This window comes from Myxocyprinus asiaticus, chromosome 2, assembly GCF_019703515.2.
Source record: "Myxocyprinus asiaticus isolate MX2 ecotype Aquarium Trade chromosome 2, UBuf_Myxa_2, whole genome shotgun sequence".
Classification (NCBI taxonomy): domain Eukaryota; kingdom Metazoa; phylum Chordata; class Actinopteri; order Cypriniformes; family Catostomidae; genus Myxocyprinus; species Myxocyprinus asiaticus.
This window is the reverse complement of record NC_059345.1, coordinates 41,124,644-41,139,880: the sequence shown is the minus strand read 5'-3', so window position 1 is coordinate 41,139,880 and position 15,237 is coordinate 41,124,644. Positions and strand designations below refer to the sequence as shown.

The 15,237-nt window shown below is 37.1% G+C and overlaps 1 protein-coding gene across 1 annotated transcript in view; it reads left to right on the top strand.

Moving 5' to 3' along the window:
- Positions 1-15,237, top strand: part of LOC127453578 (ranBP-type and C3HC4-type zinc finger-containing protein 1-like) — a 30,834-nt gene that overhangs the window by 12,800 nt on the left and 2,797 nt on the right. Inside the window, exons 9-13 of the mRNA XM_051720047.1 lie at positions 4,184-4,344; positions 5,421-5,532; positions 14,376-14,555; positions 14,648-14,746; positions 14,935-15,078. Coding sequence (XP_051576007.1) covers positions 4,184-4,344; positions 5,421-5,532; positions 14,376-14,555; positions 14,648-14,746; positions 14,935-15,078 — 696 coding nt within the window. The remainder of the gene's footprint in view (positions 1-4,183; positions 4,345-5,420; positions 5,533-14,375; positions 14,556-14,647; positions 14,747-14,934; positions 15,079-15,237) is intronic.

Here is a 15,237-nt window from a genome sequence, read left to right as displayed (position 1 = left end):
TTTTGTGTCTTTACACAAACAGTATAAACCGTATCCATCTACACTCACACTCAGGTTAAGAAAAAACTCCTCGGGTCAGCACAGTGATTTGGTTTGTATTCTGATTAATTAAAAACAGTGATTTAACTCAAACAGGTAGATTGAGATTTACTGATCTCTAATGGTTTATGAGTAGGAGAAAGCTTGAGCTCTGATTGACTCCTCAGTCTGAATCTCTTCTCTTTTGTCTCTATTTTTTTTAAGGAGAAAGGGAGAAGAGAGGAGCTGAGGGGCAACAACTCACTACTGCACAACCTCGACCAGGACTACTGACACACATACACATTCTCATGGCACAGTCTCAATTACAAACTAGGCACACTCCAAAAGAACTACACACCAACACCAGTACCACACAACCTGTATATGTCTGAACAGTTTGCCAATAATGAAGTTTTTGCATGCCAACCTCATCTGGTCTAATGACACTTTTTGGAACCATCTCAACCATTGTAACCGTCATTTCAAAAATAATTGAAAAATATTCCAACAAAGAGATGTATGATGTCGTTACTTCTGCTGGATCCAATGAGATGCTTTTTTCTTTGTTTGCAACATTGTTCTGTTGAGCCATGCCTTGGCTCAAAACTTTATTCAGGTGCATACCCTTATAATGGGCAGATAAGTGATGCCTTGAGCAGCAGATCACATATTGTATATCTTTGTAATTATAGAAGAATTATAGAATTTACTCTTGCTGCACAATTTTTGCTGGTATGTAGGATAGCCTAGGATAAAAATAAAAAAATGTTAAAGTCATTTTCTAAGTTGACTGTAGATACCTACAAAAGTATTTAAACCCCAGTATCATTGGAAAAATATTTATGTGAGAATGAAGTTAGGTTATCAATAAAGCACCCATCCTCAACTTAGGACACATACTGCAATAGTGCAAGACTGCGATTGAGCGCACAAGCAATGTAGATACTGTTAAAGGAAATTAAAAAGCACAAATTGAATTTGTTTAGGTGGATGATCTAAACCCTTATAAACAATGTCTGGATGAATGTCCTGTGGCCTAGGACAGTGTTGCAAAAATTTTGTACTACAGTGGCCATTGGGCTAAAGTCGTGACTGCAGGCATTCTAAAAAACATAATTAAGCACCTTTTTTCTGCCACAAAATGTTAAAAATGAGACATTTTAAGCTCTTGCAGTTAGATACATACTGATTTAATTGGTTTGCTGAAGATAACATGATGAGAGCATTCACTAATGACCAGTGTGCCCTTGAGCAAGGCACTTAACCCCATGGTTGCTTCTTGTGGGCTGGCAACTAGTGCACTTTGGATAAAATGTATCTGCTAAATGACGAGTAAGTCTATCTAGTGTGAGAGAGGGTGTAAAAGAGGAAGACATGTCTTTGTTAGGTTGGGGCTGTAATGTAACAACTTGTTTGTCGCTGTGTCTGGGTCATGCAGGGCTTGAGTGAACTCTCTTTTGTTTATTCATGTGTAACATAGCTTTAAATTTAAGAAAGACAGGTTGTGACTATGCAAATGAAGTATGTGACTAACTCAAATAAATATCTTAAAAGGGGTCATGACATAGTCTTTATATATATATATATATATATGCACTGATCAGCCACAACATTAAAACCACCTGCCTAATATTGTGTAGTTCCCCCTCGTGCCGCCAAAACAGCGCCAATCCGCATCTCAGAATAGCATTCTGAGATGCTATTCCTCTCACGACAATTGTACAGAGCGGTTATCCGAGTTACTGTAGACTTTGTCAGTCGAACCAGTCTGGCCATTCTCTGTTGACCTCTCTCATTAACAAGGCGTTTTCATCTGCAGAACTGCCGCTCACTGGATGTTTTTTTTTTTTTGTTTTGTTTTTGGCACCATTCAGAGTAAATTCTAGAGACTTTTGTGTGTGAAAATCCCAGGAGATCAGCAGTTACTCAAAACCAGAAATACTCAAACCAGCCCATCTGGCACCAACAATCACAAGAAGGTCCTGTGTAAGGCTTTTTTGGTGTGGAGGAGTAATAGGCCCAACTGTCTTGTTCTCTCCTCTTTAGCCAACTGAGCACTAGTGGGGGGGCCAAGGGTGCTATCATGTAAAAGTAGGCATTAATGTCTTGCTGTAGAGGCAGTCATGTGCTGATATATTCATCTATGTGACGTCACAAAGTAGGGAAAATCCTGACGAGCCATTTTTGCAGCTTGGTTTAAATAAATGCTCTTTTTGTATCGAGGAGGAAGTTTTGAGTTCTGAATCTTACAGTATGTTTTTATAGTACAATAAACTCTTAACATGTTAAAAGATCAAGGGAAATTGTATTCCTCATGTCACGACCGCTTTAAAAACAGGTACATACCATTCATGTTTGGGCATGTTGATTTTTGTTTTTCTGAATATATGTAGTGTATGTGTGCTTGTTCTGTTTTAGTGTATTAGCTTATAGTAATTATGTAGCTTAGTTGATCAGTGTAAATGTCAGTGATTGCATTATTGTTATATTTCATAAACTATGCACATACAGTATAGTATAAAATATAAATATATGTACTTATTTGGTAAATAATATGGTAAGAAATCCAGTAAAAATACATACAAAATACAAGTATCGTGCATTTTAGTTTCTTTTGTCACACATTATTACTAAAGCAATGTGATGAGTGCACAATTAGACGCCAACTCTTATGTAAACAATTTAACCCTGTAAAGCCTGAGATATGAAAGAATTGTCAGAAAATTCTAATATTTTTATGTCATTAAACTTTTCAGTACCATTAGACTATAAAAAGAAATCGTAAAAAAAATAATTGCTCATGTTTTAAAATTTTTTTTTTTTAATGTATTATATTTGATACATTAGGCTTTAAAGGTCATTATCCTCCTGAAGCCCTGCAATTCATTTTTGTCTTGGACATTTGTTATTTAAATTTTTCTTAGCCCATGCATGCTACAGTGGTAAATCTTGGGGTATTATCAGAGGACTCCCTGGGCTTTTCAGATATACCAAATGTTTGAGAGTTTGGCCATGACAGCTTCCTCTCCTTGGTCTATAAATATGGATTGAAATGTATCACAGTTCAATTCAGCACTTAAAATACAATATGAATAAATATTCTTTTTTCAATAAACAGTTTTTATGATATGTATTTTATGCACCCAACATTATATTGACATTTAAAAAAAAGGAAATTGTAAAACTTTTTTCCCTGGGTCTCAGGAACTTATGGTATGATAACATAATAGCTTGTAATATAAATTAATGAGATCTTTATAATGACAGAGCAGGCTGCATATATGAAAATTCACAGAAATAGTTCACACTTTAAATGTATCTTATAAAATGCACGTCAGAATTATCAAAGCTCTGTATTTTTGTTTTGTTTTTTGTGGTGGGCATGAATGGAATGTAATGGTGATTGAGAGAAAGCCTGTTGAATCATCTTGATACATGGATTTCAAAGGGGGTTTTCAATAAAATAATGTTCAAAATTTTAACCAAGCACAAGTTGATTATATTCAGCAAATACTCATTTTAAAATATCAGTAAAAATATACACTTTTACTTTATTAAAAAAAGCTGTCATTTATCCCAACATAAGAGTCACTTTTCTCACAAGTCTGCTGCCATTTTAAATAGATCAATTTAAATATTGAAACCACGTTTTTTCACAAATAACCACTAGATGGTGCCATAAATATGTGTATCTTACCACAGGTTGTTTGGCTCGTCAGCTTGATCAGACAGTGAAACAGGAGCCGTCAAACATTGTGTATCATATGTAATACACTTGGCGTTATAGGGTTAACATTATTTCATACTGTAATACATGTGTAATAGTGCATAATTAATGAATTTGTACATCCTCTTCATAATGATCTATTTTAGGCTTTTTTAAATCACTTATTCCCCCACAATGTGTAGAATAATGCTACTTGGTAAACTTGTAACCATTAGACCCCTCCTTCCCACACCCTATCCCGCCTACAATTCACATGCAAAGTGCTTCTTCCTCACTGAAAGAACCAGTTTGTAATGTTTGAACTATCTGAAATGCATTTTTGTAATGTTTGCACTTTGAGTGTGTACTATGTGTTTGCTAATTCTTATTTAGATCTATGTATGTTTTCAGTCAGGTGTTCTCTCAGTTGTGACCATTTCTATTTCTGTGTCGTAGGCCAGAGAGGCAGAGCGTCGGGAAAACTATGCACGTCTGGTGCAGATGGACGGACAGGATCTGGTTCCTAACCCAGAGAGAGTGGAGTGCAGGATATGCTTTCTGGAGCTTAATTCTGGGGAGGGAGTCCTGCTCCGAGAGTGTCTCCACTGTTTCTGCAAGTGAGAAAGACAGATGAGTGCTGCGGTGGTTTAGTAACCTTTTTAGAAAAAACACAGACAGATCTAGGCAAAGGGATGGAGGTTTTCTCCGTTGAGAGCCTCAACCTAGTTGTTATCTGAGATATTTTTTTGTATATAAATAGGTCAAATATGGGTAAACTTCTGTTTACACACACTCCTGGCATTAACATGCGTTTCATATCGATATATTATCTGGGTCAGATCGCACTTACCCATGTAAAATGGACATACCGCTTACATATTATTTTAATAGTAGTATGCGAATCATGAAAACACATTAAGCTGGCTCTACACGAGCTGATTTTTCCAAAGATTTTCAGGTGTTAGCTTCATTAACAAAATCACAGGCAAGGCTGAGGGAGACAGAGCGCCCATTAGCACCTCTCAGCAGGAGGTGTTAATCACTTGACCATCGGGACTCCCTGCTGAGTTGCACTAAAAAGACACATGTTTTGTTTGAAAAAATCATTCGGTCACTGAAGAACTGACAAGATGACAAGCTGATCGGAACTTTTTTTTTTTTTATCACGCTCAGCTGCGTATCATCACAAATGCTGATTAAAATCCATTGTGATTCTTTCATTCTGCAAAAATAATACAAAAGCAACTAATGACGGATAAAAATAACCTTGATGGACATCTTACAGTTTTGGTGCATTTTAAAATATAACCTTGTGAAAGCCAACCGAACCATGAAGAAAATGCAACATTGCAACTATTTTAGCCCCTGTTTTGCAACAATCAAGCAAGCTACAGGTCTGAAAACGCCCCAAATCACTCTATTGCAATTGCAGCTACTCATGTTGTTATTTTGTTAGAGAGAGATAGTTGCGATGAGTCGTTATGTGTCTCGCCCCTCCAGCATTTTTAATTGGCAAGTGTGTCATACCTCTGACTGAAGAGAGCTAGATCTCTGCAAAACAGTCTGCATGTGTGATACCCTCGGCCAAAATGAGTTGCTAGTGTAGAGCCAGGTTTAGTTTTTACACTAAAAGTGGGAGGGGAGAATGTTACAGTGACATTTACAAAAAAAAACTTTTTTTTTTCCTCTGTAGAGAGTGTCTCTGCTCTGTGATTCTGATGTCTGAGGATCCTCAGGTGGCATGTCCATACAGAGACGAGGCCTACACTTGTGACTGCATCCTGCAGGAGAGAGAAATCAGAGCTGTGAGAACACCGCTTATTCATACCCCTTTCATTTTGCCCCTGAGAAAATGACTCTGTGCATGACTACACAACAACACTCTCTATAGTACTTTTTTACTATACTTAGGTTTTTATTGTTAACAGTCACTTCTAAAGCAATTCTTAATTCTGTCTAACTCTGCACCTTGTGGCTGTAGTAAACACAAATTCACTGTGTTATCCTGATGAGCATGTATTTTAAGGAATAGTACACCCAAAAATGATAATTCTCTCATCATTAACTCACCTTTATGGCATCTCCAAGTCATATGACTTTTTCTTTCACAGAATACAAATTAAGATTTTTGATGGAGATATGATGTGAATATATCCATACAATGCAAGATTTCAAACTCCAAAAAGTACATAAAGGCAGCATAAAGGTAATCCTTACGACTCTAGTGGTTTAATCCATGTCTTCTGAAGAAATCGGATCAGTTTTTGGTGAAAAACAGACATCATACTGTATCAAAAAATCTTTTTTTTTATTCCGCAGAGTGAGGGAAATTTCAAACGAGTGAGTAAATGTCATACGAGTTCGAGACGGCGTAAGGGTATTATTCCTTTAAGAGATGGAGGGGTGTTGTCTATCAGATTAGGTGATCTCTTTCACTTTGGCCATCAGTAGGGTGCATGATTGTTGACTAGCCCTCCAACCGATTATATTTAGACAGCACATTTAATGGCAAAAGCCTTCTATTTCACAACTGTGTGGTCTTAAGCCCAAATTATACTTCGATTTTGATGCGAACGCTCAGCATCTGCGCACAGTCTGACGTGAGCCTATCAATGTACTGTATACTCCATATAACTATGCGTGCATACACAGGTGGTTGGCGCATGCACGCTACAACTGACAATTTCTCTTCAGGAATTTAGACCCATAAAGATGTCTTTATATTCCTTCAGACTCGAATTATACAAATGCAGGTGTCTCCTGACCTCCTCACACACACGCTCTTGACGTGCATATCTACTGTTGATGTTTTTACCTTCGTCTCCTGTTATTTACCGGCAGTCATGCCTTCTAGCATTTCTTCGTGACAGCAACGGCTCAAATGTGAGTGTTGCCACTTTGTGGATCCACTAATTCATGCAAATAATTCCAGGCGCATGTGCAGTCTGCATGTTCATAGACACACGGTTAGAAAAATCGGGCTCGAGCACTCTGCTGATGACGAGATTTGTGTTACGTATCTGACTGTTGTATCCACCTTTTGCCTGAACGCATAAGTGTTCCACGGTTCACCTGTTTTCAATTATGGTCTCTAGTGTTTTCACCTGGATCATCGTTTATTCTTAGTGGGTAAAGTATTACATTTGTAGAAGTTGTCAAAAAAACATGTGAATCTATAGTGCCGATATTTCACAAAGTTTTTTTTTTTTTTTTTTGACAGTGCCTCACCTGAGTAGATAACATGAATCGATGGTGTGAGGTGATATAATTTACTACTTTGAGTTGTTATGACAGCCAACAACTGTACAAGTTGAGTGTGAAATTAATTTTCACAAATAATACTTAAATGGTTGTTGTTCTCTGTCTGGATCGCTCATTTCGGTTAGTTTTACATTGCGTCTCGAGACCAGAAACAGAAAACAGGCAGTTACAATCATCATGGCGCCACCCAGTGGTTGCTTAGGAAAACCTTGGGCTTTATCCTCGTATGATGCTCTCATGGACTGGCCATGAATGATTCAATATGTGATGCATATTGGACTCAAATATAACAAGATTTAGATGAAATTGCCAGTTCCAGTTTTATTGGCTGGCTTTTGCGCAGTTTTCATTATTTAGGGTTGTTATTCAGGTCACTGTCCATGGTGCTGGAGTACAAGTGACAGGAGACCTGCAGTAATGCTGATTAGGGTTGGGTGATCTTCTCCATAGTCAGATCGTCCTATCGTCAGCCTGTGAGATTGCAAATACCCGATATGATTGGGTGGGGTGTTCACGTTCGAACCTATATTTAGAGATACTAAATTTCTTTCTCCAGGTGCATGTTGTTATTTATTAAACATGTTATTTAATACGGAAGTCCTGAACCCCAAGATGATTTTTTTTAGGTGTCTTAGTGCCTTCCTGTGTCTATGTCCTGCAAAATTTGTTTCTGAAAATTAGAGAATTAAAATACATTTCCAGTTATTTTTTGCTTTACTTGAGTGTAAGCCTATATCTTGGTTGAAAACTCCTGTACTAATGCACACAGAGAGCTCGCAAAAATTTCCCACAAATTCAGCTCTTATAACTTGAAAACAGAGTTGCATAGCCAATGTGATCTCCCTGGTTAATGGTGTTTCCACTTTGCTGTTGTCCACCACATCACTTTGAAGTTTATATTATTTTGTTCTCAAAATATTATGACTTTAATCTCATAATGCTATGACTTCATTCTTGAAATCGTATTTTTTATTTTTATTTTGACGTGGCACAAAACGCCGTTGTAGGAAGGCTTTAAGACACCAAAAAAAAAAATACAAAAATGTCACGTAGTTAAATTATTTTCTTACCTTGTGATTCAGGGCTTCCATAATTTAAAGCAATTTATGCTTTGCTTGCTTTCCCTCTGAATAAATCGCTCTCTCACAGCTGGTGAGAATTTTTTTTAGTGCCGTCCTGCAAAAAAAAAAAAAAAACATTATAATAATAAAATTCGGGCCCAAAAAAATAAATATATATTTTTTTAATTTTTGTATATTTGCAATATTTTCAGGTTTAACATTCAAACATACAGACAGTACAGAAACAAAATAAAAGCAAAAAAAAAAAAAGAAAAAAGTACAGGGTGCAGGACAACAAAAACAAGACCAGGCAAAGCAAGAAGAAAACAGACAAACAAACTAAAGACAATTCCTTCAGTTAGGTTCTAGTTTTTCAGTTTGTCACTGTACTAGATATAGGGAAGGGAGGTCATGACAAGTTTGTGCCCACTATAGCATTATGAGTAAGGTGGGGTTTTGCATAAGGTTCAAACAAACAGTGAAATATATGAAAATAAAAAACCACATAAACATCACTTGACAACCATGCACTGTGGGTGTAGGTTTAACAATATGGTCCACACCAGTTTACATTATTGTATCTAAGTGTTTCCATGTGTAAAATACAGCAGAGTTCCAACAACCAGGTCTTAAAGAGGGGCTTTGATTTTTTTTTTCTTCCACAAACAGAGAATTCTTTTTTTAGAAATCACCATGCCATATTCTGTAGATATTTGCATAGAGTGGCTGAGATGCTGTAAAGAGTCTGACCAGCCGAGTACAGCAGTTGCTGGGTCAGGGGGTAGTTCACAGGTGTAAGCCTCAGAGAGAAACTGAAAAACTTCAGTCCAAAATTCACAGAGTTTTGGGCATGACCAAAAAAGATGTCCAAGGGAGCCCTCCGCAGGTTCACACATTTTACAGATAGGGGAAGCAGTGGGGTAGAATTTATTAAGTTTAACTCTTGAGTAATGCAGACTATGTAACACCTTATATTGGATTAATTGTTGCGTAGAGTTGATGGAGCAGGTGTGTGTATTCTTAAGGCATTTTGCCCAGTCCTCCACAGAGATCTGAATATCTAGATCCTCCTCCCAAGAGTTTTGCAAGTGACTGGTAGGTATGTCAAGCTGACTTGTTAAAAAGTCTACAAACCTTGTAGCCAAGTTTAGACCATTGGGGGAGCAAGCAATTTGTGTAATTCATTATCAATTGGGAGTGTTTCAAAGTTCGGAATGGAGGAACACCATAATTTCTAATTTGTAGATATCTAAAATAATGTGATGCAGGCAGGTCATATTTCTCTTTTAGCTGAAAAAGTGTTGCAAAATTATTGTCTGAATAGGTAAACATTCCTTTTCTTGCCCAGCTTGAAAACGTAGGATCTAACAGTGAAGGTTTAAAAGCGTGGTTGTGGCAAACAGGGGCGGATAAGGAGGTGTTTGCTAACTTAAATGTCTTCCTGATCAGAAGCCATATTCTAAGGGAATTAGTAAGCATGAAGTTGGAACCTACTGCAACTTTAGATGACTCTGATGTGGCGAAAAGCATGAGGAAAGAGATGAGTTTGAGGCGCTCTGCTCAATAGTAAACCATGAGGGAATGTCAGCTGGGGCACTACCAGGGTATGGGTCCTGCCAGTAAGTTAAGGCTCTACAATTTGCAGCCCAGTAATAATGCTGAAAATTTGATAAACCTAGGCCACTTAGTGACCTAGGCTTACATACATGTAATTTGGATATTCGATGTGCTTTGAAGCCCCACACAATGGCATCACAATAGACTACTTAAAGACTTAATAATAGAACTTTTTGGGCAAATACATCGGTAAGTACTGAAAAAGATTCAAAAATCTTGGTAACGTCACCATTTTGATGGCATTCACACGCACCATCATTGACAATGTCAGGGACCTCCAGCTTTGTATATTGTTCTTTAGGTTCTCTAATCAGATAGTTAAGCTTATATATGTCCTTAGGGTTCCTTAGTACATTAACTCCAATATATTTCAAACTACTTGTGGCAATTTTAAAAGGTAAGCTTTGTATAAAAACCGAATCAATGTTATTAGGAACTGCCATAAATTCACATTTTTTTTTTCCAATTTATTGAGTAACCACAGAGATTTCCAAATGTTTCTAGTGAATTGAATAAGGGTGGTGTAGACTGTTCTGGGTTGTGAAGATACAGAATAATATCGTCCGCATAAAGAGATATGTGACGATTAATTTGGCCTATATTTGGGGAGGAAATTAATGGGTTATTTCTTATAGCAACTGCAAGAGGTTCAATCGCGATTGCACAAAGCAAGGGCGAGAGAGGGCAGCCCTGTCGAGTGCCTCTATGTAATGGAAATTGTGGTGACTTATTAAGATTAGTGAGAACCAAGTCTCTAGGTTGAGCATATAACATTTTCACCCATGAGGCAAAAGTGTCACCCATATAAAATTCTTTAATCACTGCTAAAATATAATCCCACTCAGTTTGGTCAAATGCCTTTTCTGCATCCAAGGGGAGAATTGCAACGCTTGATTGTGATTGATATCTAGTGTACAGAACATTCATTAAACGCCTGACATTGAAGAAAGAAAAATGCCCCGGGATAAAGCCAGATTGATCGGGGTGTATGATTTTTCCTATGCAGTTATTTAATCTATTTGCCAGAATCTTAGTAAAAACTTTGAGGTCGGAGTTCAGCAGAGCTATGGGTCGGTACAATGATGGGTCTTTTTCCTCTTAATATTTTTAAGGATTAAAGAAATATTTGCATCATACATGGATTGGGGGAGTTTGTGATTATTAATAGAATGATTAAACATCAACAAAACCTCAACATTAAGGGAGAGAGCTGCTGCACATTGTAAAATTCAGTCCCGAAGCCATGAGGGTTGGGTGCTTTGCCACCAGGAAAAGATTTAATGGTGTCCAGTATTTCATGTACTGTAATAACTGCATTCAAAGCTGTCTGCTCCATGCACCCTAATTTTGGAAGATGAAGTGATTTGAGGAAGTTAGATAATGTTGTGGGGTCAGTACATACCTTTGATTTTGTATAATCTTTTTTATAAAATTCTTTAAAAGTGTCATTGATTTCACTGGGATTTGTTAAAAAAAACAAAACCTCCTTATTCTTAATTTTGTGGATCGCTCTACTGGCTTGAATCCCTCTCAGTTGTTGGACAAGCAATTTGTCTGGTTTATCCTCAAGTTCGAATAGTTTTTGCTTTACTTTCAACAACATATTATTAACTTGGCTGGAGAGAATTTAGTTATATTCACATTTGTGTGCTGTGGTTTCGTTAAGCGTGTCAGAATTTGTAGAGTCTCTGTATGTGTTTTCCAACTGGGTGAGGCAGCTATCAATTTCTGATAAGTTTTTTCCTTTGTTTTTTTTTTTTTTAAGACTAGAATCATATGAAATAATATGGCCTCTTAATACAGCTTAAAGGCTTTCCCATAATGTTGAGTCCGATACGTCACCTGTGTCATTGAATTCAAGGAACTCAGCAAGCAACTCTGTGATTCGATCACAAAATGTGACATCAGAGAGCAGTGTAGGACTAAACCGCCAGCTATAACTGGGTTTTATTTCCAAAAGGTCAAGGGAGATTGTCACCGCTGAGTGATCAGAAATTATTCTATTGTGATATTTCATTGATTTTACTAAGGGAATAATCTTAGAATCCACTAAAAAATAATCTATCCTGGAGTATGATTTATGGGCTTATAAAAAATATACTGCTTGTCAGTTGGATGCCTTAGTCTCCAAATGTCAACTAGATCAAATTAATTAAATTATTAAGACCAATGAGTTGACCTGGGGTACACCAAGTGAGAAGGAATTCTATCTAAGATAGGGTCCAGTACTAAAATAAAGTCACCACCTATTATTAGATGCGAATTCAAAACATTCGGCAAGAGATTAAAAACTTTTCGGAAGAAAGCGGGATCGTCAAAATTGGGTCCATACACATTTAACAATGTGATATGAATTGAAGAGATGAGACCAGATACAATTACATAGTGACCATCTGGGTCACTAATGGTAGATACAGTTTTGAAAATTAACTGATTTACAGACATAAGGCCTCTAGGTCAGAGATTCGGCTTTCATGCTCAACATTTACACTCAAATTCGGCAATACGAGAGGTGGTTTCAGAAAGCGCTGCTTGCATCTGAGACAAAGTTGCTTCAAGTGAATTAAATCTATCGTTCATAGATTTGTTCATGGTTTGGATGGCCGCCAAGATAGTTGTTGAGTCTGAGGCCGTGTCATTAGTGCTACCATTAGCCTCGTGTTTGCTTGATGACAGCTTCTTGGCCGATTGTTCACCTATGCTGGCTGGTGAATCTCCTTTCTTGGGTTTATTCTTCGTCATCTCGATTCTGGCAATTGTTGAGCAAACTTTCGCTTTAATAATAGCCAGTTAATATAAATTTACAGAGGCTTGGTGAGGGAACTCACCAAATCTACGTCCACTCCATGTGGTGCTCTCGAGCACCCCCCAACATTTTTTTTTCCTCTCAAAAAAAGTTTTTTTCCTTTTTTTTCTTTCTGAAATTTTTTAGCTTCATTTTTTTTTCTCTCTCTCTAAAAATGTTTGTTTTTTTCTCTCCCTGAATTTTTTTTTTTTCTCCTCAAGAGGCAACACGTGAAAATTAACTTTTTCCTGCTTGCTAGAAATTAGCATGGGGTACCAACCTCGTCCAACAATTTGCCACTCTCAGTAAGTATGAAATCTTATGCTTACAAGGTGACAGAATGTCTGTGGTACTTTATCTGTTGATTTATAGATTTATAGTTATAGTATAATACAATAACAAGAATGTTTTGCAAATCTAAGTCAAGAAAAAAAGTTAAAAAAAATAAAAGAATGTTAGATATAATTAATACATGAAATCACAGAATTAAATGAACCTCATTTTACATAATATGTTTCATATGGCATTCGTTGTCAAGTGTGACAATGGGAGTTATTTCTGATTGTCTGATAACCTTCCCCACTGGGAATATCGATGCTGCTATTGATATTGCACTTTTTTAAATTGTTGTCCTATGTAAACATGCGCTTGATGGACGTCTTTGACCGTTGCGACGCGTCTCACTGTGTTTTCAGTGTTAAGTTCTGTGTTGAACTCTTGATTGATTGATAACGAATGCCGTTTCATACATTCATATGTAACCTGAGATTCATTTAATCTGGAATTTCATGTATTAGAAGACTAACATGATTTTTTTTTATTGATTTAGATTTGCAAAACATTCTTGTTATTGTATTATACTATAACTATAAAAGTATACTATACATTTTTGTAGATACATTTTTTTTTCTACCTCATTCGGCTGGTTAGGATATGTGAATTACGGCGCCATCTTGGAAAGGTCAACAAGGAGAGCTGTTTGAAATGAATGGAGAAGAAGCCTCAGACTGCTGCATAAACTACTTTAGTGTGGAAACAGTTCATCATGTAATGAATTGACTGACTGGGTGCTATTGTTCAGTATGTTGGCCATAATATATTCATTTGTAGACTTTATTTGCAGTTAGCTACAGGAAAAAAAAACCTGTTTTAGAAAGTGAAGTCAGGATTTTTCATATCATCTAAAATATTGGCCAATGTTTATGGAAAATCAGATAAACTGAAAGTTTAAAAGGACAATAGACTTCTGCAGATCTTATCTGTCAATTTATTGAAGCATTGACAGACGGCTCTTGACCTATCCAATATGCCGGATGCGCCGGCATATCGCGGTCCATAGAAACAGCTGCTAATAAGGTATCTACATATAGATATCTATGGTTTTAGTACCACGTTTAAAAAATAAAATAAAAAAAAAGAAATCTAAGATTTTGAGAATAAAGTCCAAATTAAAGTCAGAATATTTTGAGAATAGATTAAAAATTAAGAGAATAAAGTCATAGCATCATGAGAATAAAGTAGAAATATTTAAAGATGAAAAATCTATTAAACAGCGCATCATTATCATAACAATAGAACGGGGAAGCAGCTTCATTAATACAACAAATGGATGTGGAGGATTTAGCAATAAAGAAATCTTTTAGCGCATCAATTTCATTCATTCATTCAATTTCCTACATAACCGCTGCAGTGTCTGGATCCGGACACTGCAGCGGTTATGTAGAAAAATGAATTTATTCAGGAGAAAGAACCAAACAGGCATTTGTGCAGTCCCGGTCAGCATGGGTGATGCTTGGTCTGGTTTTTTTGGGGGGTTTTTGCTCTAAAAAAAAAAAAACTGTAACTGAGGGGATGTTACAAAATACAATTTCTTACAATGAACCTATATACAGTTATTTACTGAATATATCGCTCTCTCTCACAGCTGGTGGCAGTGGAAGATTATGAGCGTTGGTTGCAGAGAGGGCTGTCTGTTGCAGAGTCTCGATGTGAGGGCAGTTATCACTGTGCAACTGCAGACTGTCCCGGCTGGTGTGTTTATGAAGATACTGTCAACACTTTCCACTGCCCAGTCTGCAAAAAACAGAACTGCTTGCTCTGCAAGGTAGTCAGTCATATGTTTAAATGCTCAAATGCAGATCTAGTTTTTGTTATGCAAGTATTGTAAATGGCTTGCTTTGTTTTTCTTCCAATTAGGCCATTCATGAAGGGATGAACTGTAAGCAATATCAGGATGACCTGGCAGCTCGTGCCATCAATGACTCTGCAGCTAGAAGAACCAGAGACCTGCTAAAGGTCACAAAAACCAACAAATCCTCGTTCATGCAATATCTCATTAAAGAAGACAATTGGCATCATGACACTGGCATCATTCAAGCATTTTTTACCAGCACAGACCACTATTTAAAACTTCTTAGCATTATTACTGTTGAAACCTCTCACGTTTTTCTTGTCTTTCTGTCCCATCACTCATGCACAAACAGACTCTTGTTAACTCTGGAGAAGCGATGCATTGCCCCCAGTGTGGTATTATTGTGCAGAAGAAGGAGGGCTGTGATTGGCTCCGCTGTACAGTATGCCACACTGAGATCTGCTGGGTCACCAGAGGACCACGCTGGGGGCCAAAAGTAAGAGCTGGTGCCCCTTTTTTAAAAGGACTGGGATATGAACTATACTCTCTGGTTCCATTAGGTATCATCCCTCACAAATGCAGGTGTAAGGAAAGCTATAGTATTTAGAAACAAAACCTGCTTTTTATAATACACTCGCATGCCAAAATAATAGAG